The following is a 27,384-nucleotide window of genomic DNA, read 5'->3' on the forward strand; positions in this document are numbered from 1 at the left end:
GGTTAACGAGTGTTTCGCAATACGAGCATTGTATTTTTAAAAATCGTAACTCTGTTTGCGATTGTTGTCTCGCAAAACGAGCACGATTCAGGCCAATGCATGTGCAGTACCGTGTTTGGCCTGAGGTGGGGGCCGGAGCCAAGCGGCGCCGATCGGCACCATTCGGAAAGTCCCGAGGACAGCTTGGCTGACCTCAGCAAACCTCGGAAACTGAGTCCTGCCGAGGTCAGGCGAGGTGTCCTTGGGCCTTACCGGCCGTTTCCGAGCCTCTCTGGGGCCCTCCCACCTCTGGCCGCATGCGGTATTGCATCCCATTTGAAGTCAATGCGGAACTAATTATTTTCGTTTCCATTGACTTCAATGGGGAAACTCGCTTTGATATGCGAGTACATTGGATTACGAGCATTCTCCTGGAACGGATTATGCTCGTAATCCGAGGTTCCACTGTATTTACTGGCAGAAAAAAAAATGTTTTTATTATCCAAAGTTAAAACAACAATGACTGAAGTTCCGCTTTACGGCTTTGCAACCACTTTAAACTTTTTTACTTTACCCTTTGACTTCAATGCATTTTGTCAATCGTCCAATGCTGGAGAAAATTGGGGGGTGGGGGCGGTTATTAAAACACATTACCATCGGGCACAAAAAAAATAAAAATCTTTGGATTGCAGAACCTTTTGGCAAGAAATGTTCCATGTTGCCTTTTTAATCTGCAAAACATAAAATACTTCCTCTTTAAAGAGGCAGCGTTTTATTTGTATGCATCTTCATCCTGATAAAAAAAAAAAAAAAAAATTGCATCCTAGGCAACCGGCCTCTTGCATCAGTGTGAATACTGTTGGCACATGTCGAACGAAAGGAGTGTCTTTTATTTTCTAAATAAGATCTGTCTGGGATGCGCTTTCCCTTTAAACCTTGCTTGCTGAGCTCCAGAATGTCTCTGGAGAGGAACCTCCTTGTGAATTGATGTACACATTGTGTTTTTTTGGAAAAGTTGAGTCATCCTGTAGCTACACAGGAGAGCTGTGATGTCATAGTGCTGCCTCCACACTCTACATCTGAGGTTTAAACATCTGGTTTTGCAATAAGGTGGAATGAATGAGGGATTGCGGAGAAGGACGGGATGCTTGTGCTTTAGAGGAAGTCATCACTTTTGTGTTTGTTTGTTTGTTTTTTTTTTTTTTTTTTTTCCTAGTGGGTCTCTGGTTTTAACGCCACAAAACCTTATATTTAGATGTACAAAAAATAACCTAATTTGGGAAACTGCAGAAATGAAGTGAATGTAATATATTGATGCTACCTGAAGTATATGATGTTCATAATATAGGATGAAATGGAGGACTATTCCGCAGTGTGTGTGTGTGTGTGTGTGTGTGTGTGTGTGTGTGTGTGTGTGTGTGTGTGTGTGTGTGTGTGTGTGTGTGTGTGTGTGTGTGTGTGTATATATATATATATATATATATATATATATATATATATATATATATATATATACACACAATGTGTATGTATATTTATTACCCAATTCTTAGATGTGATGGCTGCATTAGTTTTTCCTACGCAGCAGGACTCGGCTCTGCCCCCCCCCGGGCTCCCGCATCATTGGATTTGATTGACAGTAGCGGGAGCCAATGACTGGGAGAAAGGATTAAAAAAAAAAAAAACACATCTAATGATTGGTAAGCTGCAATAAATTGTTTTTGGTTTTTGGGTTAATACTGGGAAAAAAAAAAAAAAAAAAGGTATTAACCCCAAAACCAAAAACATAATTGAATGCAGTCTACCAATCGTTAGATGTCATGACTGCATTTGTTTTTTTGTTTTTTTTTTTTTATCCCTCCGTTCTGTTTTTACCTGGTGGTCTAGCTAGTAACACACCTCCTGAATTAGAGCCCCCCCCTCTAAATGAAGGAGCACAGCAGGCACATTTGGACAGCAGCATTGTCAGTCTGGGGGGGAGGGGAGTGTTGGATGAACAAGCAGATTTAGATACACTAACAAATTGAGAACTAACTCCAGTTCATACTTTTATAATCTGTTACAGCAAACAGGTGTTTGTGTTTTTGTTTTTTTTTTGTTTTTTTTTTTTTTTTGTGCAATTGTAGCACTTGTAGGTAAATTGTCATCTGAATTGTAATTGCACTGTCTGCCCTCATGTTGTAAAGCGCTGTGCAACCTGTTGTTGGCGCTATATAAATCCTGTATAATAAAAATCTGCTACTCCAGCCACATCTCCAGCAAGGGTCTGGATAGCGTCAGTCATAGTTGCAATACATACAGCAAAAATGTGACCCAATAGCAGAAAAATCTCCTAATATATAATCTGCAATCTACATTTTTTTTCCTCCTTTTGGTGTTCTGAGATTTTCCGGTTCTCCTGGTTTGTGACTCATTGGCACCTGAAATCCTTTATCACCCCAAGGTGATTATTCATCGATTTTTCATTCCCCCCCCCCCCTTGTCGCTGGGCGTACACGGTTTACCTGTCATATTTGCATTGGAGGGATGGATTCCTTCTATTCCTGGGAAGTTGTGTCTGTGATTTACATAATCTCGCTCTCATTGCCTCCAAGCTAGGGTGAGGCTGTACAGGGCGCAGCGGAGGCACCCGAGCCCAGAAAGTCTAGGTGACCCATAACTAGAACCTTTATTTTCCTGCAGTGGGCTGCCATTCTAAACCAAAATAAAATCTCGATTTATTTTTTAAATTTTTTTTTATCATTTTCATTTCATGCTTTAATTTTAGACCTGGTAATGTCATCCACTGGGTCTCTGTGCTTTCTAGGCAATGCAGGCAGATCATGGCTGGGGGGGGGGCAGGGTGCTGTACATGGCTTCCTGAAAACATCACAGTACCCTGCCTTTGCACATTCGTACTTCAATCAGAACCCCTCCGCTCTGATGTAATTGGTGGGCTCACTCTTCAGAGGAGTTCTACAGACTTAGAAAGAAAAAGCCTTCCTGGGTGGTTGTCGGTGTGTGGGATTGGATGTTCTAGACGGGCATCCAAGCAGGCAGACCACCTTTTTGGTAACGCCCGCATGTGATGCTGAGAATCCATGATAGGAAAATTAATGTAATTCAATGAATGACCGGGGCGGGCAAGGGACAGTCAGGCTGGGGAGAAGAGCGCTAGATGATGCTGGATGTCCTCTTGCTTTATGATAGCTTTTGATTTTTTTTTTTTTTTCTCTCTCCAGAAAAGTATATCTTGATTTCTTTGGCATTGTTGAGTTGCTTCCTTTTTTGTAATGAAGATTCGCTCTCTTATGCTGGGAAATGTTTGGTTAGCTGAAGCTGCTGGTTTGTTTGGCTCTGCGGATCGCACTAAATAATTAAATGACTTGGAAAGTGATGTGAGAGGCGAGTCTTCTGAGAGGAACTGCGGAGTGTGAGGAGGTCAGGCTGTGCGACATGAATAACGCATTTCACTTCAGTCTGATGTCTGCGATCCTCATCTGGGGGCACCGATCGTATTCTTATCACCGGAACGTTCGCCCCTCCCCCATCCCCCGAACATTTGTCCCCTGTACTCCAAACATAACCCCCCCGCCCCTCAAACATTCCCCCCCTTGTCCTCTGAACAATCCCCCCCCCCCCACCACCACCATACCTCGAACATTTAACCTGTAATCCTAACCATCATCCTGGACTCCTGACATTCTATATAGCTTTCACTGTGTATTTCTAACTCTCCACCTTACATTCACCCTGTACTCCTCACCATCCAATACTCCTCCTACCCTTCACCCTGTACTCCTCACCATCCAATACTCCTCCTACCCTTCACCCTGTACTCCTCACCATCCAATACTCCTCCTACCATTCATCCTGTACTCCTCACCATCCAATACTCCTCCTACCCTTCACCCTGTACTCCTCACCATCCAATACTCCTCCTACCCTTCACCCTGTACTCCTCACCATCCAATACTCCTCCTACCATTCACCCTGTACTCCTCACCATCCAATACTCCTCCTACCCTTCACCCTGTACTCCTCACCATCCAATACTCCTCCTACCCTTCACCCTGTACTCCTCACCATCCAATACTCCTCCTACCCTTCACCCTGTACTCCTCACCATCCAATACTCCTCCTACCATTCACCCTGTACTCCTCACCATCCAATACTCCTCCTACCCTTCACCCTGTACTCCTCACCATCCAATACTCCTCCTACCCTTCACCCTGTACTCCTCACCATCCAATACTCCTCCTACCCTTCACCCTGTACTCCTCACCATCCAATACTCCTCCTACCCTTCACCCTGTACTCCTCACCATCCAATACTCCTCCTACCCTTCACCCTGTACTCCTCACCATCCAATACTCCTCCTACCCTTCACCCTGTACTCCTCACCATCCAATACTCCTCCTACCCTTCACCCTGTACTCCTCACCATCCAATACTCCTCCTACCCTTCACCCTGTACTCCTCACCATCCAATACTCCTCCTACCCTTCACCCTGTACTCCTCACCATCCAATACTCCTCCTACCCTTCACCCTGTACTCCTCACCATCCAATACTCCTCCTACCCTTCACCCTGTACTCCTCACCATCCAATACTCCTCCTACCCTTCACCCTGTACTCCTCACCATCCAATACTCCTCCTACCCTTCACCCTGTACTCCTCACCATCCAATACTCCTCCTACCCTTCACCCTGTACTCCTCACCATCCAATACTCCTCCTACCCTTCACCCTGTACTCCTCACCATCCAATACTCCTCCTACCCTTCACCCTGTACTCCTCACCATCCAATACTCCTCCTACCCTTCACCCTGTACTCCTCACCGTCCAATACTCCTCCTACCCTTCACCCTGTACTCCTCACCATCCAATACTCCTCCTACCATTCACCCTGTACTCCTCACCATCCAATACTCCTCCTACCCTTCACCCTGTACTCCTCACCATCCAATACTCCTCCTACCCTTCACCCTGTACTCCTCACCATCCAATACTCCTCCTCCTACCCTTCACCCTGTACTCCTCATTCGCCATCCTTGTACTCCTAATTCGGTCAGTGTTTTTTCACCTTAATGCATAGGATGCATTAAATCTGAGGTTCACACAAAAATGGGACCACCGCTTTTTGGAAACACCCCCCCCCTCCGCTGTCACATTTGGCACCTTTCAGGGGGGGAGAGGCGTGCAGATACCTGTATAATACAGATATTTGCACCCACTTCTGGGCATAGATTCCTGCGGGAGTTTACGCCTCTTCCCACCCCCCCCCCCCACTGTCTGCTGGGAAATAAACGGATCCCAGTGACAGCAGGGACCATCCGGATTGCGCAGCGCAACTCGCGCATGCGCAGTAGGGAACCAGGCTGTGAAGCCACAAGGCTTCACTTCCTGATTCCCTTACCGACTATGGCGGCGGCAGCATCGGAGGACCGAGGGACGGTTCGGCCTCGGGTGCCGACATCGCGGGCGCCCCGGACAGGTAAGTGTCCTTATATTAAAAGTCAGCAGCTGCAGTATTTGTAGCTGCTGACTTAAAAAAAAAATTTGCAGGACTTCTGCTTTAAGGGGAAAAAAACATGAGGGTTTAACCCCTTTTTTTAAGACCTCTTTTCTTCCCTCCTCCAGCACTTCACTTGCTGCAGACTGTTACTCCTCCAGACTTGCTAGCACCGCATGGTTAGGCCTGACATTCAGCCAGGTCTCGGTGAACTGCCTTTTGTGGGCAGGGACCTTGGGCCCCTGTGGTGTAGAAATAGTTCAGGTGCTAACTGTCCTCTATTCAGCTACCAATCCCAGATAGCGCTCTTCAGGCCCTGCCAGCCAGCCTGGCTACAATGAACTCTCTCCAGTGCCCTTCCCACAGTCCTCTCTTCTGGTTCTGCACCCATCTCTCAAACTGCAATCTCCCAGTTTTCTCAGGTGTGCCTCCCCAGTCCTCCCGAATGTGCTCCACTCACCAGCCCTCTTGGCTGCGACCAGTAGTCCTCCATGGAGACTCTTGGAGGTATTCTCTCCTGCTGTCCTTTTTTGCTCTCTTGTGCCTCTCCTTTCAGGATCTCTTCACTCCTGGATGCACCTGAGCCCCGACCCGGGGTCACCACCCCAGACTGGGGAGCTCCCCCTGAGCCCCGACAGCCTCCACACCCTCTCACTCCAGCTCTTCCTCCCTACGAAGAGGCCTGCCCCCTGCCAATCCACGTTGGGGATTGGTGAAGGCTCCTCAAGATACACTTTCTAGAAGGAAGAGGGTGGTGACAGTGATTCTACCTGTGAGTCACTCAGCCCTGCCTAGGCCTGCCTAAATTTTCCTACTCTCCAGAAAAATCCTCACTCTAGCACCTGCCTAACTAGAGGGTGCTACACTAGCATTCATTCTGTACTCCTAGACTCTCCATCCTAGACTTCATTCTGTACTCCTAGACTCTCCATCCTAGACTTCATTCTGTACTCCTAGACTCTCCATCCTAGACTTCATTCTGTACTCCTAGCCTTCATCCTGTACTCCTAGACTTCATTCCGTACTCCAGGCTCTCCATCCTGGACTTCATCCTGTATTCCTGACTCTCCATCCTAGACTTCATTCTGTACTCTAGACTCTCCATCCTGGCATTCATCCTGTACCTTTTTTAGCATTCATTTTGGTTTACCAACCATTCACCCTGTATTCTACTTCCTAGCGTTTGTCCTATGCTACTGTCCCCCCAGCCTAAAGGGGTGGTACACACTGAGAAAATCGGAAGAAAAATCCCGAACGAGGCACAATCGTTCGATTTTCATATAGTGTTACACAACTTTTGACATCCACTTCTGACTTTGCAAACTTAAAATTCCTGAAAGGACAAACTGCAAAATTTTTCTTGTACGTGAACCTAACCGAACGATTTTCGCCTAATGTGATGTGTACTGTTTTCGCACGGTTTACACTTGAGAATCCTTGTCCTGCACAGACTTTTCCCAGTGCAGAGTATATGGACCTGTGTGCGTGTTGTGCTATAATACGGGTACGTTATTTGTTTGCGTACTATAGATGTGTATTGGGGAGGAGGAAAAGCAAACACTCCTCTACCGTGTGTGTTCTGGTGTGAATGGGCCCCTAATATCTACAGGCACTTTTAAGTCCTCCTGGTTTTTCCTTGCTTTCTGATTTGATAAACCTTCATGGGCACTTTAATTTCAACAACTCAACACCCACTGAAGTACTGATAAGTGCTGAGTAGTTACAAACCTGCACTCTGTTGCAGCCATCACTGAGCTGATAAGATGTGTCAGGGGCTCGGCATGGGGCTGAGGTTCTGCTCCTTTCCCTCCCCTTCTTTTTTATGTTTTTTTATTTATTTTTTTTATTCGATGTACCGATCCCTTGGCAAAAAGTCAGCCAGGTGATTCAAAATGAAGAAATGATGTCATTGAGACTCATGGTACAAAGGGCAATGGTGCAGTCTGCAGCAACCAAATGGGTACATTTTTTTTAACGGACCCCTCCACCCAAAAACTTGTGTCTGTCTGGCATGCCAGTGAAAAGATCTCTCCAACTCATTCCTTAACAATAAATTATTGGAGTTGAGTTCTATGGGAAAGTAACACTTTTTTTCTGTTTATCAGGGGATAGGGTGGAGAAACACATGAAGTGTGGGGAAATCTCTCAGCTTGAGTCCACAAGAGATGGAAGAACCGAAAAAGAGGACTCTGTAGACACACCAGCCCAAAACCTAAAGCTGAACTCTGGAGAAACGAAAAAGCTACGCTTGCTTTGCGCCCCCCCCCCCCCCCACCACCACCACCACAAAGGTTCAATGCTTGTATTTGCCTAATTTACCAGGAAAAAACACCTTTTACTCATTTAATCCCTCACTTATGCAGTTTTTTCCTTCCATGACATCAGACCATTTTTAAAGTGTTACTAAAAGCAAAACATTTTGAAAGTTTTGCTTTCAAAAACATGACCCCCCCCGTCATGTTTTTATTGCTGTCTGAGCCCCCGTTAAGGAGATTCATCCTCTCTATTAGTCCTGTTACCATTGAAAGTACAAAAAAAAAAAATTCTTAACCACTTCAGCCCTGGAAGATTTTACCCCCTTCCTGACCAGAGCATTTTTTGCAATTTCGGCACCACGCGTCACTTTACCTGACAATTGCGCGGTCGTGCGACGTTGTACCCAAACAAAATTGACGTTTTTTTTTGTTTTTTTTTCCGTCCCACAAATAGAGCTTTCTTTTGGTGGTATTTGATCACCTCTGCAGTTTTTTTATTTTTTGCGCTGTAAACAAAAAAAAGAGAGACAATTTTGAAAAAAAAGCAATATTTTTAAAATTTTTGCTTTAATAAATATCCCCCCAAAAATTTATAAAAAAACCTAATTTTTTTTTTCTCGGTTTAGGCCAATATGTATTCTTCTACATGTTTTAGTTAGAATCACTCCCTAGGACACACTTAACCCCTTAATTGCCCCCCCAGTGTTTAACCCCCTCCCTGCCAGTGTCATTTACAGTAATCGGTGCATTTTTATAGCACTGATCGCTGTATAAATGACAATGGTCCCAAAATAGTGTCAAAAGTGTCCAAAGTGTCCACCATAATGTCACCATCACGATAAAAATCGCAGATTGCCGCCATTACTAATAAAAAAAAAAAAAAATAATAATTATAAAAATGCCATAAAACTATCCCCTATTTTGTAAACACTATAACTTTTGCACAAATCACAATAAGCGTATATTGATTGGTTTGCGCAAAAGTTATAGCGTCTACATAATAGGGGATAGATTTATGGCATTTTTATTATTATTTATTTTTTTAAATTAGTAATGGCGGCGATCTGCGATTTTTATCATGACTGTGACATTATGGCGGACACATCGGACACTTTTGACACTATTTTGGGACCATTGTCACTTATACAGCAATCAGTGCTATTAAAATGCACTGATTACTGTGTAAATGACACTAGCAGGGAAGGGGTTAAACACTAGGGGGCGATCAAGGGGTTAAGTGTGTCCTAGGGATTTATTCTAACTGTGGGGGGGGGGGCTACCCAGGACATGACGGCGATCACTGCTCCCAATGACTGGGAGCAGTAGATCTGTCTTGTCACAAGGCAGAAGAGGGAAATGCGAACATCGGGTTCCCGGGACCCCCAGGCACGCTCCCGCAGCAGGCGCGTGCCCGATAGGCGGCAAATTTAAAGGGACGTACCTGTATGCGCATTTGTCTTACTGTGCCATTCTGCCAATGTATATCTGTGTGCAACGTTCGGCAAGCGGTTAATTTTGGGTTTATATCCAAATACTAATCCAATGGAAATCTTCTAATGGGACACTAGGTCTAGGGACATCCGGGATTCTCTCACTTTTGGAGGGATTTCCTGTTTTGGCTATGGGACAGGAAGTTTAGGGATATCTACCTTCTAGGAAATAGATGTAAAAAAATTATGGGGCTATAAGCCTCCCTTACTCTATCAAAAATGAACAAAACATATATTTTTTTTTTTTTAAGTTACTTTAAGCCTCTTGTCTTCAGTTCTTCAGCCGATGGTTGCAGCTGTGACGTCCTCATGTACAATGCAGGAGCAACCGCTCTGCATTGTAAGAGAGGACATTGAGGGTCCACTCACAACCTGAAGCATTGGAGAGTAGAAGTGAGCACCAGTTGCCCTGGGCAGCGAGGGAGAAGGAACCTATTAATCCTTGCAATGAAAGTGGAACCCCACGGCAGCGGTAGTTTTTTCAGTTCTCCAGAGTTCAGCTTTAAATATCCAATTTTTGTGGCGAGGTGGCCTTTTAATTTCCTAATCTGTTCAAGAGAAATAGTTTCTGGGTTTCCACAGGCAGAACAACCTCCCTCCCTGTGCAAGCTTTAGATGTGGGATTACAGCAGCCTTGTTCAACCAGGGTGCCTTGAGGTTTCTTCAGGGGTGCCTTGGCAAAATGCCTAAAAATTGCCCCAAAATCAAATACAAGTCGGTGGGTGGATAAAACTTGCCTTTTTAGTTACACAAAGCCACAGGTTTTCATTGTACACCATTACAACCTTCTAGCTGCCAACCTCCTAATGACCAATGACATCAGTTGATGAGGAGGATGTAAGTTCCCAGCATATCAATCTTGTTTGACCCTCCCTTGCTTCTCTCCATCAGCCTTTGAGGTCTCATTTGCTAAGTAATGGAGAAGAGAAACCCTGGAATACTAGTTAGTACCAATTTGCAAAAGTGTATTTGCTTTGGAAGAATAAATCACCTCTAACGTTTGGTGTCCTACGTGTAATGGTGTTGCTTCATTATGCAAAACTCTCAGAATAGTTTTTACATTTTAGAATGGGGCACCTCAAGCCTGTCCATAACTTTTGGAGGGTGCCTCAAGGTTGTCTATAATTTTAAAGGGTGCCTTAACTGAAAGGTTGAGAAACACTGGATTACAGCATAGCTGGCACCAGTGGTACTCTTGGTAATGCTGCCTCACCGCATTGGTGCAATAGGTTCAGTTCCCACCATGGATGTGCACGGAACTGCTGTGCTTTGGCCAGGTTCGTGGGTTTTCTTGGGGTGTTTGGGCTTCCTCTCTGCTAAGAATATACCAGTAGGTTGACTGGTTTCTTTTTACACCAGAACTTTAAGAGTGATGGGAACACTGTATTGGGTCTATAACAAGTCCAGCGCACTCTAACCCAAAACTAAAATGATAAAATGGAATCCTAATAAAAATACTTCTATGAATTGCCATGATCCTACCCCCAATGTCTCCCATCCAAGTACTAACAAGGCCCAACCCTGCTTAGCTTCCGAGATCAGACCAGATCACATTCAGGGTGGTGTGGCCATAGGCCTTACCCTCAATGTCTATTGTTAACAGCAATATGTGTAATCAAAATGCTTGACATAAACCATGATATCATGGTAATGTACAGTACAGAAACATAAATCGACAGTGCTTAATACCAGGAATTTATATAGAGGCGTATACATTAGGACAGAATAAAGCGTCCCACAAGCCATGATGAGAAGATGGCATGAACTTCTCAGCCCATCACCATCAAACACTTGTAAAGTGTCCCAGGTGTCATTGGTCACACACGAGGCTTACCAAATAATGCAACCCTCCATATAAGAGTGGTCACATGTGCATGGTGAAATTCCCCCAGGGAAGGGTCGCTCTCTTTAGCCTCCACTCATCCACAGAGACGCCAGGAATTTTGCTGTCAGTTGTCACCATATACATCCGCATCTTGCAGGGAACCGCTACATCACTGGGACTGATACACACATAAGGCACTCCACATAGCATAAAACCAACCATAAAAAAATGTATTAAGTCTAAGCACTCACAAACATCCAGAAGTGACACAGCATATCACATGGTACAGCAACATGGAATTCCAGCATCAAAGATGGCCACCGTTCCTGTGCTAATGCTCAGTAGCGGGCATGGATACACGCCCATTGTTGGCTCCTCTGGGGCAGAGATTGATAATTGCTGAAGAACTTGTCATGGTTGTAGCACAGTGGCCAATTGTTTTTTGGGGAGACAGTAGACTGTTAGCTGATGTAAAGTACCACATTTGTTTTCTTTGTAAGTTGAATATGTTGTGACTGTGGTAGTAAATTGGGTTGTAGTTTCTTCTGGAGCCATAGGTAGAACGGTTACGTAGGTAGCAAAGGCACATGTCCATAGAGTTCAACCAGAAGACATAAATTAAAAATGTAGTTCATTATAACCCTACACCTTCAGCTGATCCAGAGGAAGGCAAAAAAAAAATCCTTCTAGAGTGTCCTCATTTTCTCCGAATGGGAAAGTGTCTTCCTGATCTCCTAAAGCAGTCGAATACTCTCCTGGATTAACAATAAGCAGAGTTATTTTTTTTATAAATCTTATCCAGTTTTTAATTTTGTGCATTTAGAAACCTATCCAGCCTTATTTTGACGCAATCTACTAAAGTAGATAGGTGGTAGGCTCCTCTGGGGTGGGGGTAGAATGTAGAATTCTTGAAGGCATGTACTAGTTCGAATAGTTTGGTCTGAAGAGCACATCTATTTAGAGGTTGGCAGGAATGAGCCGGAGTTGATGGGAACCCAGAAGGAAGCTGTCAGTGCCAGCTGAATTGGGGCATTATTTAGCTGCATGGACAGCTTCTGGTAGGAAGTTGTCAGTGTGGCCAGAGTAGGTCAATGATGTCACACTCATTGTCGTCCCTAGAAAGTTTGAATTGTCTAGGGTGGGGATAGAATGTTGAATTCTCTGGGGGAGGGACTAATATAAATAGTTGTGCTCTTCATACCAATCAGGGGTGGTCAGTAAGGAAGCTGTCAGTGTCAGCCAAAACTGAGACTACTTTGGGTACATGGACGACTTCCGGCAGGAAGCTACCATTGTGGCCATAACCGGTTAATGACCTCGATGTCACAAACATCCCCACCCATTTGTGTGTGTATACCCGTGACCAGGCTGCTGATTTGGCCAACATAGATGGTCTCCTTCTGGGTTCCACCAAACCTGGGTTTGCATTAAAAACAAGTTCATCCCTAGTGGTCAGACATTGCTAGGTTCTGTCCCGCCTGGGCTGTAGCTTGTGGTGATCAAGCAAGAAGTGGACTACGTTTTGGCATATCCTGGGGGACACACAAGAGTTTCCCAGGTGTTGGAAAGCAAGCATTATTGCACACAGAGCAGGTATGGATTGGGCTAGAAGGTAGACATCTTTGGGGTGGCGATAGAATGTAGAATTCTCCGGGGCAGGAACTAATACAAAAAAGTTGTGTTCTTCATACCACTCTACTTAGGGTGGTCGGTAAGGACGCTGTCAGTGCCAGCCTTTACCGGGGGGGGGGGCAAATTTGGCTACATGGACAGCTTCCGGGAAGGAGGCTGTAATTGTGCCCATATTAGCTGAGTTCTGGGGCTCAGATGAAAACCAAACTCTTTCCTAGTGGTTGGGCATTGCCAGGTTCTGCTCCAGCTGGGCCGTAGCTTGTGGTGATCAAGAAGTGAATCAGGTTTCATATCCTGGGGGGCACGCAACAGTTTCCCAGTTGTTGGAAGTGGTCATCATTGGGTTTTTTCCAGTTTATTTATCTCCTAAAGAAAAACGAGGTGCTGGCGCACATATGATGCCACATGTCTACAATGGTTTCAGATGGAGAATCTGGTTGGGTTTAAAGTGTTACTAAACCCAGGACCCTGCATTCACTACTGTATATCTGGTCTCCCACAGCACACAGAACTAGAATTATTTAGTAATTATTAACTGCAAAATAACTTCTCATCAGCAGTATATAGCAGTCTTGTAATTTCCGAGTGTCAGGTCGAGCGCTGGTTACAGCTTGTAAGGGGAGTTTTCATTCTCTGGCTGTCCTGCATGACCCCTGTCTGGACAGTGCCGATTGGCCCTGTGCTGATCACAAGCACCCTCCCAAAAAAAAACAAAAAACCCCAAACTGAGCATGTGCAGAGTGCCTCCAAGGCTTTGTACTATTAGGAAGTGAATTGTGGACAGTAAAAAAAAAAAAAATGGGAGAATCAAAGGACAGGATCAAACAGCCTTTTTACACAATGGGGAGGATTAACCCCTTAGTCTGTATATGCAGTAAAGCATGTTCACTGTGGAACCTGAGTTTACTGTTGTGGGTTTAGTAACACTTTTTAAGGGTGGAAGGATGAGTCCTTCAGCGGACCGTTTGCCTGTCATAAGCGCGTGGTCACCCCTTACAACATATCCGATGTCAGAATTTGTAAAATGAGCACGTACAGTAATTTGGCGGAGGAGTAGTCTTGTGCGGTACCTGGCGTACCCTTCCAGCATCATTTATTTAAATGAGGATCATTCTGTTCTGCACAAAGGACATTTTGCCTGCAGCTCCAATAGGTCGTTAATGTGATATGCCGCATGTAAATTTAAACTGGACTCTTCCTTCCCTTTTTGTGGTTTGCTACATTTTCCTGATCTCTGTTTTTTTTTTTTTCTTATCTTTAGGTGCTCCAGAAATTGGGGAAAGCAGACGAGACGAAAGACGAGCAGTTTGAACAATGCGTGCAAAACTTCGGCAAACAGCTGGTGAGTGCCCACGAAATGCACTGGTTTTATACCTCTCACTTCAACCACGTGGGGAACCGCCCACCATACATGTACAGCGACCGGGCGGCCGCTCTGAGCCAGATCACGTACCTCGTGTGCAATCTGATGCTTCCGGGTCTGGGGCGCGCGCCGCCCGTGACCTGCTGTGATCACACACAGCGGGAGCCCAGCAGACTCGATGTCTGCCGGCACCCACTGATTACACCGGACACAGGCAGAACGACAATCTGCCCATGTAAACAAGACCATTGTGTCAGAGGGGACGGCATGGATCCTGTTTTTTAGCAAAGCAAAGACGTGGATCTATACCTTCCCCTAGTCAAAGCAGCCCCCCCCCACCGGTGTGTAAGCACACGGTTGACCCCCTTCCCAGCCAGTGTCATTAGTACAGTGACAGTGCATATTTTTAGTGTCACTGGTCCCCAAAAAGTGTCAGATGCCCAATTTTGTCCACCACAATATCGCAGTCCTGCAATTAGTTGCCGATCGCTGCCATTATAAAAATAAATTAAAAAGAATTAATTTCCCATAGTTTGTAGGAGCTATAACTTTTTTGCGCAAACCAATCAATATACGCCTATTGGCAATGTGGGAAAGTTCCCCCAGGGTTTTTTTTTTTTAGCAGCAGGGTAAATGAATTGTAAAGAGTAAATAGATTTAGAAAAATGCATTCTTTATTGAAAAATTAGTGTACAATATTTTCATGGTAGTTAAAATATGAGCTCTGGTAGGAGAGTAAAACCATTCCAAATACAAAGGGTAAAAACACAAAATTATACACAACGTCACATGACAGAATGTCTGATGTATAACAATGGCTGACACGTTTCGACCCTTGCGATTGGGGTCTTCTTCAGAGGATAAGTTTTTCCCATGCTATACGTTTATTGGCACTTTTTATTTTTTTTTTTTTTTGCATAAATATGTATTGTATTAAATATGTATTTTATAGCAGAAAGTTTAAAAAAAAATATATATATATATATATATATATATATATATATATATATATATATATATATATATATATATATATATATATATATATATATATATAATTTTGTTATTTATAAATAATACTATTTATAAATATAAATAATATATAATAAAAATTTTCCCCCCCAAATTGGCACTTTTTTTGTTTATAGTGCAAAAATAAAAACCGCAGAGGTGATCAAATACCACCAAAAAGCTTTATTTGTGGGGGAAAAAAGTACCACAAATGGGTACAGCGTTGCACGACTGCGCAATTGTCGGTTAAAGTAACGCAGTGCCGTATTCCAAAAAAATGGCCTGGTCATTAAGGAAAGTAAATCTTCCGGAGGGCAAGTTTAAAAGGGCACATTGCCTTTCTTAGAAATACAAGTGGAAGTTCTGGTTACAGAAACGTGTAGCACATACCCAAACCCATGGCTACGCTAAAGACTTGCTGCTTACATCACACAGACAACCCAGGTGCTACCACAGCCCATCTTCACTCTAAATATTCAATAGAAAGAATGTAAGCCGCACTCCAAAACTTGGCTCTTTTTGTGTTTTTTAATCATTTTGTCAAAGACTGCATACAACGTCTCCACCCAAAGGCAACCTTCCTTGATGTGTTTCACCACTGCTGGCTTGCTCCCAAGCATAGGAGACTTTAAAAATGACTTCACACAATGTCTCCACCCAACAGCAACCTTCCTTTTGATGTGTTTCTCCACTGCTGGCTTTCTCACAAGGATGGGGGACTTCCAAAAAAGACTTGGCACAATGTCTCCACCTAAAGCTAACCATTGACATGTTTCACCACTGCTGGCTTTCTCACAAGAATAGGGGACTTCTCCTATCCTCATGAGCAAGCCAGTACCAGAAAAATGCATCAAAGGAAAGTTTGGTTTTGGGTGTGCTGTCTGTTTTGACAATTGTTAAACACAGAAAGAGCCAAAATTTGGCGTCCGGCTTATGTTGCAGAAATGTGTAGATTTGAGTGAAGCAAACCTTTACTTGACAAGTGAACAATTTACCAGTATTGCTTCTATTGTCTAAATGTTTAAGGAACTGTGTAATGCATTGAATGCCGTATAAGTTGCATAATTCATTAAAAGGTTATATGCAGGAGTTATATATCCTCAGTAATGTAACAAAAATGGAAATTGCCAGGAGAACCAAATACAACTTTATTCCAGTAAACGTCAGAGGGACAAAATCCAAAAAGTACCCAATGCTTTTCATAGGTCCAAGAGCACCTCCATCAGGGCAAGGAAAAAAAAAACATAAGGACATCTCCGAATTAATCTGATAGCAAGACAATAGCCCCTTCTCTGGGTTATATTTAAACCATATACCTATTGGCTAACAGTAATGGGAGTATCACCATGTAAACAAAAGTATATATGTGTATGTATATGTGTGTGTGTATATGTATGTGTGTGTATATATATATATATATATATATATATATATATATATATATATATATATATATATATATATATATATATATATATATATATATATATATATATATATATATATATATATATATATAATTTTAATAATAGAAAAAAAAACACACCCTAAAAAAAAAAATAAATAAAGTTGTAAAATAGAATATATAAAAAAAAGTGTATGTGCGTGTGTGTGTGTGTGTGTGTGTGTGTATATATATATATATATATATATATATATATATATAAATTTTTTTTTTTTTTTTTTAGAGCACCCTTGTGGGGCTTTGGTGAAATATCAAGGGTCTAAACAGACCCCTGATGTCTCACTTTTGAGACAGGGAAAGGGACTGGGGACAGAGACTCCGGAGTCGTTCTCTGCAGCCTCAGCTGCACTGGGCAGTCAATGAATGGGAGGCGTTCTGTGCTGAGCGGCTTCCTATTCATTCACAAAGCGAAGCATAGTAAACAGGGGGGGGGGGGGCTCGGGCAGCAGAGGGAATCTGTGCCGCACGGGGTGATTAGGGTGTGGCCAGGCACGCCAATGGCTACACGAGTCATCCGCCCTTAGTCTAGATGACTGCAGTCAGGAATGCTAGAGGGGCTTTATAGTTTTTCAAAGGTTTCTTAACAAAATAAAGCATAGAGACATGGATAGATGGGGGGAGTTTTGTGTTGAGTATTCAAAATGAATTAAGCCGTGTTTTCCATCTCGGTGCTCAGATAGTTTTTAGTTCCGCTTTAAAGGGAAGTGTTACTTTTGTACAGTAAGAGAATTACAACATTCGACCTAGAAAGCAGAATATTGCATACAGAACAAGAATTGGCTCATGGTAAAAATTGACACTGGGCGCTATCCTCCACCAGCCGCAGAAGGTCCAAAGACTACTGAGCAGTTATATAGACTGTTAGCTCTTTGGCTCAGCAAAGTCCAGGCTCTCCTGTGGGGGGGTCGCGGTGCTTTTCCTCCATGCGCCTTATTGCTGAAATGATCCAAGCTGGTCACGCATGCTGCTGTTCCGGAGGTCCCGGGCCGATACCACTGAGTCTGTTATTACACAAGGGTATAAATATTTGATGGCATTTATGTTAAAGCTCAATTGAACTTTCAGTGTCACTTGCAGCCCAATTAAAGTGGTATTTCATCTGTAATTAAAAAAAATTTTTTTTTTTTTTAAAGGCAGCAGTTACAAACACTGTAGCTGCTGATTTTAATAAGGACACTTGTCTGTCCAGGGAGCCCGCAATGTTGCCCCCCCTCCGAGGCCGATCCGTCCATCGGGTGCAGACACCGCCATTTTAACTAAGGGAAACCGGCAGTCGAGCCTGGCGGCTTCACTGCCCGTTTCCTACTGCGCATGCTCGAGTTGCGCAGCACTTTGTGAATGGGCAGCTGTCTTCTGGGACACACACAGGTCTTAGAAGACTGCGGGGGGGGGGGGGGGGGGGGGGGCAGGCTCGCCGCACAAAAAGGATATGACGTCCTGCGCCGTGGACCGGAAGTACAGGCTGTACTTCATAAAAAGGTATGTTAGAAGAAAAAAAAAATTTAATATCCAAAAACGAGGGGTTGTCTTTCGTTTTAAGACCACCTCTCAAAAGTGGGTGGAACTCCTTTTTAAACTTTAAAAATTCTTTCCAGGTGCATGAAAACCTGTGCAAAGTCTTACAATTCCTCCTCTTTCTGAACAGAAAAGCCTGTCTCCTGCCAGCATGCTGCAGAGAAAGGCCCTTGCGTTCTGTATGGAATCAGTGGTCTCTCTGTAGAGGTCTGACCTGCCCCCTGCCAAGTCAAAAAGAAGAGTTGTTCAAATGGCAGGGAGCATGATCTTCTCATTTACGGTATCTGGGTATCCTATATGATCGCTATGATTGGTCATAGTGATCACTAGACATGTGCAGTTCATTTTTATTTTTTTTTTTTTTTTTTTTGGTTTTCGGAAATTCTGATGTATCCGAATTTCCGAATTACAATAGTACCGAATTTAAACGAATCCGAAATAATGAAAAAAAAAAGAAATTTTGGATGAAGTTCGAATTTTGAATCCAATTTTTAAATAGTTTTCGAATTCAAAAAGTTTTAAATTTTTGTTTTTCCAATTTTCAAAGAGAATAAAAGAGAATAGAAAATAAAATATAATGGAGTAAAACAGAACAAAATAGTTTCTATTCTTTTATTTTCTATTCTATTTTGTTCTGTTTTACTCCATTATATTCAATTTTTATTTTCCGTTCTTATATTCTTTTCTATTCTAATAGAATAGAAAAGCGAGAATATAACCTTCTAAAATTCGAATTTAAAAAAAAAAATTTGAATTTGGAAAAGAATAGGAAAGGAAAGAATAGACAATATAATAGATTTAGAAAAGAATAAAAAAAACGATAGAATAGAAAAGAATATCACCATTTCCCATAATTCTAATTTCTAATCCAGTTAGAAAAATATACTTCAGCTTAGTCGGCTCCCGCTGAGCTCTCTGGCTGAGTATCTGGGGCACTGATCAGCCTCCAGCCACACGCCGCCTCCTGTTCACTCTTCAACAGCGATAAGAAATCCTCCTATTCATGTCCAGCCTAGGAGAAGAAATGGGCACATGAACTGGGATGGCCGAGCTGTCACCGTTCTTAAAGCCGAAGTTTAATCTGTTTTTGTTTTTTGCCTTTTACCGTGTCCTCCTTCTTCTTCTTCTTCTTTTTTTTTTTTTTTTTTTTTTTTTTTTTTTCCTTCTTCATCAACATTCCAATGTAATTTTTCAAGTAAAATCTTTCTATTTTCATGATCTTATTTTAGAACCACTGGATCTCTGTGCTCCTCTATGCAATGCAGGAAGATCGTGGCTGGTGGGAGGGGTTGGTGGGGTGCTGCACAAAGCTTCCTGATACCATCACAGCACCCTGCTTCAGCGGCGGCCGGTCCATAAGGGGCACAGGGGCGCCGCCCCCCCTAATCTCTATGCGCCGGCCCCTAATCTCCATGCGGGGCACTGGATTGCATAGAGCTCTACGAGGGTGTTTTTTTTTTATTATTATTATTATTATTATTAAAATATATAAATATATATAAATATAATTTTTTTTTTTTTTTTTAAGCATACCATTAGAGCCGGAGGCTCTAATTGGCTTCAAAAAGGTTGGGCTCGGGGGGGGCAGGGCACTGCGCTCCGAGCCCACCCACTTGGGACAGTAACATTTTTGCTATTGTCTTCCTGCTTCTCCTCCCCGGCCAATCAGGACAGGAAGCGGATCCTAAGACCGGAAGGAGAAGCGACAGGACTGGCTGGGAGAAGCCACCAAAGCCGCCCGCGGCCTGGTAAGTGCGGGGCTGGCGAGCACGCATGAGTCGGGGCGACTGGTTTGTTTGTTGAGCCCCCCCCAAAAAAAAAAAAATGGAGCATCAGCCGCCACTGCTCCAAAGTCCTCAGTCCTGCTGCAAGCAGTTGAATTGGCTTCCATGCACCGCTGCACTGCTGATTTGGCATTCTACAGTTTTTTAGTAAATCAATCGTCCTATGTTTTTTTTATTATTATTATTTTGCCCTGACATACACTTGAAAAGACTACGATCTCTGTGAATTAATGACCTGAGCAGAAAATGAGACTTGTATGGGTGTCTCGTACACAACCAGCAACCGCAAATCCCCCCCCAGAAGACTTCCAAGACTGAATTGCAAGAACATCAGAAAGTTAACCACTTCAAGACGAGGATACACATACATGCGGACTTGTGTTTTGACTCTCGCCGAGAGGCCCGAGTCTTTTATATACGATCATTAACCCGGGACGTCTGGTTCAGGATCACCCGATCAAGGGGAAAGGCTCTGATTGGCTATCACAGTGATCAGTCACTGTACAGCCCGCCCCTGTCTTTGTTTTCTCCTCTTGAATAGAGGAAAAGTTACATTGAATCTTTTGCATCTATTTCTCTTTTGCTAGCTCTTGGCAACCGCCGAACTAGGAAAATAAGTCATGATTTTGACATTTTCATACCGGAGTTATGGCTGCAGCTAGATGCCATAACGCTGGTATTAAAAAAAAAAAAAAAAAAAAAAAAATTTCTTCAGGCGCCGGTCTTTCCAATAAAAGTCACCCGAGCGCTGATTAGCCTCTGGATCACTTTTAGAAGCGGTGGGAGGGGTTCCCCCTTGACCGTTTTCTGGTGGTTCTTGGGCTTACCTGGCTGATCGCAAAGCCCGAGATCCGATCTGGAGCTGGTGGTGGTTGGGCACCCATCTCTATGGCCTAGGAGGACCGGAGCGACGTCACGACGTCCCTTCTGGTTCACGGCCAATGCAAGTAGGTTTTTTTTTTTTTTTTTTTTTTCTAATGCTTTCCATTTTAGAGAAGAGATGGGGTAATCCTGACTCTAGATATCTTCATAAACAGGACTTGTCATGCTTTATTATTGTCACAAGGGATGTTTATATTTCTTGTGATGGCAATAAAAGTGATCTAAGTGATTTGGGATCACAGGCAGAACCACGGCAATTCTGTCCGCGAATGGAGTCTAACGGGCATTGCCTTTGTCCATGCCAGCAAGCGTTTGCCTTTTGACCGGGCCGGCGAGAGGGTTTGCCTTTTGACCGGGCCGGCGACAGGGTTTGCCTTTACGTTAACCCCTGAGTGCAGGTCGGCTATAATGACTTGCCAATGTTTGCTCTGTAATTAGTACTTGGAGCAGGGCTTTTTGATGTCATGTGCTAAGTCTGGCTGCCTCTTCAGTCCCTGGTTTATAAAGCTCCGGTGCTGGAATGTGCTTTGTCCTGCTCAGTCAGGACTCTGTGCAGGAAGTCGGTATGTGGTCTGTAGAAGGGAAAACATCCTCCAGGATAGATCTATAGACATGACTCAACCTCAGAAAACAGACAGATGCTGAGTGAGCAGAACGTGGAGAAGATCATCTGGTGTGCTCCTTCTGCAAATCTGATGAACGTTGTGAAATAGAATTCCGAATGTCACCAGAGCAAAACAAAGACGTTGAAGATTCCTCCGGTCACAGCAGCTGGAGGTAAAAGATCAGCCCTGAAAATCCAGAAGATGTGTGGGTAATCTTATCTGGTCCTGATTAACGCCTGGTAGAAAGTGGAATTTTGAACATGCTTTTGGGGGAAGAGATGTCACAAATCATAAAACATGATAGCTAATGGGAAACAGTCCTGTTTGGGACTAACCCATAAAGCACATGGTGGCCACTGTACTGTATGCTCCGGTGCTGCCCCGTCGGTCTTCAGGGGCCCCTTTTGCTTGCATATGAAGTTCCAGGTACACATACGCAAATAGGACCAACATCTGAAGATTCGGACAACTTCAACGTGGTGGGGTCACTGGCAATGACGGTAATGGCATTTAGCTTTATAGCCTCGAAAAAAGTGTCCCCATCTTAAACTGGGCCTTGTTTGCATAGGTGAAGCTGGGTTTCTTGGATGCCTCTCATGGGCAGAATGGGGCATGCCTCATTCTCTGGCCAAGTGCTTTTTCCTCCATGGGGTTGTGGGGTCGCCCTTACATCTTGATGGCAGGTCCAGGACTAGTAATGTTGCTAAAGACCACCTCCATGCTAAAACAGTGGCTTAAGAGTTTGACCATGTCCATCCCAGCAAAGTGTCCCAGACAACGGGGAAAGGCGCTTGCAGAGCCAGGACTAGTGTAATACTTGAAGTGGACCTCTTAGTAGCTGTACAAATATTTTTGCATGCAATTGGCTACTGGGCAATGGCAACATGAATGTAAAAGCTAAAGTCATTTTTACATCATTTTACGGTGATGAACAAAGTGGCTCAGGTGTGGTAAGACCAAGTAATAATAAAAACAAAATTGAATTAGGACAACTAGGTGTTTCCTCGTAAAACATTTTTAGTTCTGGTGAAAACGCAAATGTAATCTACATTTGGCCAAATGAAAAAGGATTTATTTTTGTTTAGGATGCTTGGTGTATCATTCTCTTCTTGGAAGAACTACCTATGTTTGTGCTGTCCTTTCTTGTGTATTATCTAGAGTGAGTCATTGTTGCTGAGATTCGGTTACATTCTCAGCCCCCATATTTTGCAATCTTTTCTGCGAAGATTAAAAAAAGCAAACAAAAGACCAGCGTTTCAGCTGTGAATGAATCGCATGTAATACCTTGACTCTGCGCCAGAGGCGGGGCCAGCTGAGATGAATACAGAAAGCCTCCACCACCACTCCTCATTCCATGTTTCTGATGTTTGTAGGATGATATCTTGGCCTTGTAGCATGCTTGGCCTTGAAGACCTGAGCTGATAAGAAACATCTGTGCTGGAGAACATGCAGACCCTGGAGAAGATACAGACTCTGAACTTTCTCCTGTATGATCATTAACCAGTTACTCGCCACTCTTTGGGGTTCCGAAACTAGATTTCTGAAAGTGTGAAAATTATGTGTGTGTAATAATAATTTGTGCTCAAAAGTTTACATACCCTGGCAGAGTTTGTGATTTCTTGGCCATTTTTCAGAGTATATGAATGATAACACAAAACGTTTCTTTCACTCATGGTTGGTGTTTGGCTGAAGCCATTTATTATCAATCAACTGTGCTTACTCTTTTTAAATCATCATGGCAACAGAAACTACCCAAATGACCCTGATCAAAAGTTTACATTTTACTTAATACCATGTATTGACCCCTTTAACATCAATGACCGCTTGAAGTCTTTTGCAGTATTTGTGGATGAGGCTCTTTATCTTCTCAGATGGTAAAGCTGCCCATTCCTCTTTTCAAAAAGCCTCCAGTTCCTGTAAATTCTTGGGCCGTCTTGCATGAACGGCACGTTTGTGATCTCCCCAGAGTGGCTCAATGATATTGAGGTCAGGAGACTGAGATGGCCACTCCAGAACCTTCACTTTTTTCTGCTGTAGCCAATGACAGGTTGACTTGGCCTTGTGTTTTGGATCATTGTCATGTTGGAATGTCCAAGTACGTCCCATGCGCAGCTTCCTGGCTGATGAATGCAAATGTTCCTCCAGTATTTTTTGATAACATACTGCATTCATCGTGCCATCAATTTTGACCAAATTTCCTGTGCCTTTTTGTAGCTCACACATCCCCAAAACATCAGTGATCCACCTCCGTACCTTTCATCATAGGCCTTGTTGACTCCTCTCTAAATGTAGCGTTTATGGTTGTGGCCAAAAAAGCTAAATTTTGGTCTCATCATTCCAAATGACTTTGTGCCAGAAGATTTGAGGCTTGGCTCTGTGCTGTTTGGTGTATTGTAAGTGGGATACTTTGTGGCATTTGCTTAGTAATGGCTTTCTTCTGGCGACTTGACCATGCAGCCCATCTTTCTTCAAGTGCCTCCTTATTGTGCATCTTGAAACAGCCACATCACATGATTTCAGAGTCCTGTATTTCACCTGAAGTTATTTGTGGGTTTTTCTTTGCATCCCAAACAATTTTCCTGGCAGTTGTGGCTGAAATTTTAGTTGGGGTGTATATATATATATTTACACATACTTTATACTACTTTTTTCCTCACAACTGTAACTACATTACATGGCCAAACATTTTTGGACACCTGACTAGAACATCTACAATAACTTGTTGGACATCCTATTCCGAAACAATGGGCATTAATATGGAGTTACCCCGTCCTCCTTTAGCTGTTTTAACTGTTTCGTTTTTCTGGGAAGACTAGCCACAAGATTTTGGGGTGTGCCTGTGGGAATTTGTGCCCATCTGTCAGGTCAGGTACTGATCTTGGATGAGAAGACCTGGCTTGCAATTGGCATTATTACATTTTATCCCAGGGGCCTTCAGTAGGGTTGAGGTGCAGGGCATTTATAGTTCCATCACACCAAGTTCATCAAAGCATGTCTTTATGGCGATGTTTGTTTAAGACTGGGCTCATTCCAATTGATCCTAAGGATGTTTAGTAGGGTTGAGGTCAGGGCTCTGTGCAGAACACTGGAGTTCCTCCACCCAAACTCCTCAAACCATGTCTTTATGGAGAAGTTAGTTGAGAACAGCTGGCTCATTTAAATTCATTCCAAAGGTGTTCAGTAGGGTTGAAGTCAAGGCCCTGAAGACAACTGGAGATCCTCCACACCAAACCATGTCTTTATGGAGAGGGCAGGGCTCTGGGCAGGCCATTCAAGTTCCAAAGCACCAAATGCATTCAACCATGTCTTTACTTCTGTGATGAAATGGAATGATCCAGGTCTTCTCATCCAACATCGCCATACTCAGTAGGGATGATAGGGGGGCTCAGTCCATCATTCAAGCTCAGTCATAGCATTCAATATATACATTTTTTTTTTAAATTTATTTATTTTACTTTTCGCTTTTTTTTTCATGTAACTATACATTATCTCACAAAAGTTAGTACACCCCTCACATTTTTGTAAATATTTTCTTCTATCTTTTCATGAGACAACACTGAAAAAATGACACTTTGCTACAATGTAAAGTAGTGAGTGTACAGCTTGTATAACAGTGTAAATTTGCTGTCCCCTCAAAATAACTCAACAAACAGCCATTAATGTCGAAACCGCTGGCAACAAAAGTGAGTACACCCCTAAGTGAAAATGTCCAAATTGGGCCCAAAATGTCTATTTTGTGTGGCCACCATTATTTTCCAGCACTGCCTTAACCCTCTTGGGCATGGAGTTCACCAGAGCTTCACAGGTTACCACTGGAGTCCTCTTCTACTCTTCCATGACATGATGACATCACAGAGCTGGTGGATGTTAGAGACCTTGTGCTCCTCCACCTTCCGTTTGAGGATGTCCCACAGATGATCAATAGGGTTTAGGTCTGGAGACATGCTTGGCCAGTCCATCACCTTTACCCTCAGCTTCTTTAGCATACTGTATACTGTGTATCTTAAAGGTATAAAAATATTAACAAAAAAAAAAAAGTTTTAATTGTTTATAAAATAGAAGTGAAAATAATTAAATGGAGAATAAGGGGTTAATTAAGGCTAATTAGAGTAAATTAAGTGTTAATAAGGGGTTATAGGGAACATTTAATAAAAAACTAAAAAATATGAATTGGTAGATGGACGTTCATCCCTTTGATCTGTAGACGAATAAACAGATATAAAAAGAAACATTGTTCCTTTTGATATCTTTCTGTTACAGCTGCTGAGCAATGTTTATAAATACTGCCTGGCTGCTGCTATATTTTTTTTTTTTTTGACAGCTCCAATTGCCGTGACCTCATTTTAGACTTCAGCTTTCAGCAGGGGAACCCCGCTGACAGCTGAATGAGTCATTGGTTTTTGAGGACACGGTGGCCCCGCTCCATAGCAACCAATAATTAGCGGCTTTTTTTTTTTTTTCTACATTGCGGCTGTCAGTCGAGGAATCCCGCTGACAGCTGAAAGAAGGGAGCCTGCAAGTATCTGTTTCAGGTATCGGAGCATTTGCATGAGTACCTATACTTGTGCAAATGCTTAGTATCGGTGCAACCCTACTAGTAATGTTTCTCAATGGTATTCTTTAAACATGAGAGAGAGAGAGGGAGAGGATATATATATATTCCGGTCTATAGCAACCAGAAGTTTCTGGAGTACAACAGGAAATGGAAACGAGAGATTGTGGCAGACAAGATCTCCACTTTTGTTCTGTACCATTGTTTGAAAGCCGTATAATTTACAGGGTGGGCGGTGACTGGCAATTTTAGGCTTCCCATATGGTCTACAGATCTATACATCAGGGTGGAGAATGCGGGTGTGGGGGTTTGGGTGCAGGAGGACAATGCAGAGCTATAACAGAACTTGTAACCGTGTGATTCAGCAGGCTGAGAAGAGACAAGTGATTTATTTAATGATCAGGTGCTCCTAGGCATAGATCCGCGTTCCTGGAAGTTGTCTTCCTAGAGAGATCTGTGCTTGTTTTTTCCCTTCCCACTCACCGGCTGTTTCCATGTTTTTATGAATTTTTTTAATTTTTTTTCCCCATCACAAACCTAAATCTGGCCATACACTAAAACATATTTTTTTTTTTTTATTTTATTGAAAATTTTTATAACACAACATATATCAAAAAAATATATATATATAATAAATAAATATATCCTGTCTACCTGTCTGTCTGTCTGTCTGTCTGTCTGTCTGTCTATCTATTTTTCAGAGCTGCACGATTTTTTTGTTTGGATTAAAAAGATCACGATTCTCGCGACGTAAAATCTTTCACCAGTTGTTGTTCTAAGTATTTATTTCAGGTACTTATATAGCGCCGTCAATTTGCACAGCGCTTTACATATTCATTGTACATTCACATCAGTCCCTAACCTCAAGGAGCTTACAATCTAAGGTCCCTAACTCACATTCATACATACTAGGGACAATTTAGACAGGATCCAATTAACCTACCAGCATGTCTTTGGGGTGTGGGAGGAAACCGGAGTAATTTTCTAGCAAAAAAAAAATGATTTTAAAGCGGTGTTTCGGCCAAAATTATACTTTTTAAATAAAAATACCCCTATAATACACAAGCTTAATGTATTCTAGTAAAGTTAGTCTGTAAACTAAGGTCTGTTTTTTTTTTTTTTTTTTTTTTAGTTTATAGCAGTAGTTTGTTATTTTATAAACTTACAGCAGGCCGTGGCCATCTTAAGTGTGGCCATCTGAAGCCAGACTGTATTTCTTCCTGGATCTCATCCTTGCAGATCTCACACATGCTCAGTGCAGCACAAGCAGTGTAATAGGTTTCAGGTCAGGTTTCCATAGCAACGGCAGTGTCAGAGGAAGTTGCCACCCCTTCCCAGGGGGCATTGCAAACAGGAAATGATGCGATGGGCCACGGCCAGGGGGGAGGAAGTGAAAAATGAACACAGCAGATATACAGTAGGTGCTGAGAGAAAAAAAAAAAAAATATCCAATTCGTTTACAGTGCACAGTTTAGTGAGGGATGCTGAAGAGTTGTAAAAGTGGGTGGAACTCCACTTTAACTTGAAA

At 42.9% G+C, this 27,384-nt stretch overlaps 1 protein-coding gene across 14 annotated transcripts in view; it reads left to right on the forward strand.

The window, feature by feature from the left end:
• BIN1 (bridging integrator 1) overlaps nucleotides 1–27,384 on the forward strand; it is a 161,750-nt gene that overhangs the window by 61,709 nt on the left and 72,657 nt on the right. For all 14 annotated transcript variants that reach the window (XM_073634417.1, XM_073634422.1, XM_073634419.1 and 11 more), the window contains exon 2: nucleotides 13,941–14,021. In XM_073634417.1, the coding sequence (XP_073490518.1) occupies nucleotides 13,941–14,021 (81 nt within the window). The remainder of the gene's footprint in view (nucleotides 1–13,940; nucleotides 14,022–27,384) is intronic.

This window comes from Aquarana catesbeiana, linkage group LG06 (assembly GCF_042186555.1).
Source record: "Aquarana catesbeiana isolate 2022-GZ linkage group LG06, ASM4218655v1, whole genome shotgun sequence".
Taxonomy (NCBI): Eukaryota; Metazoa; Chordata; class Amphibia; order Anura; family Ranidae; genus Aquarana; species Aquarana catesbeiana.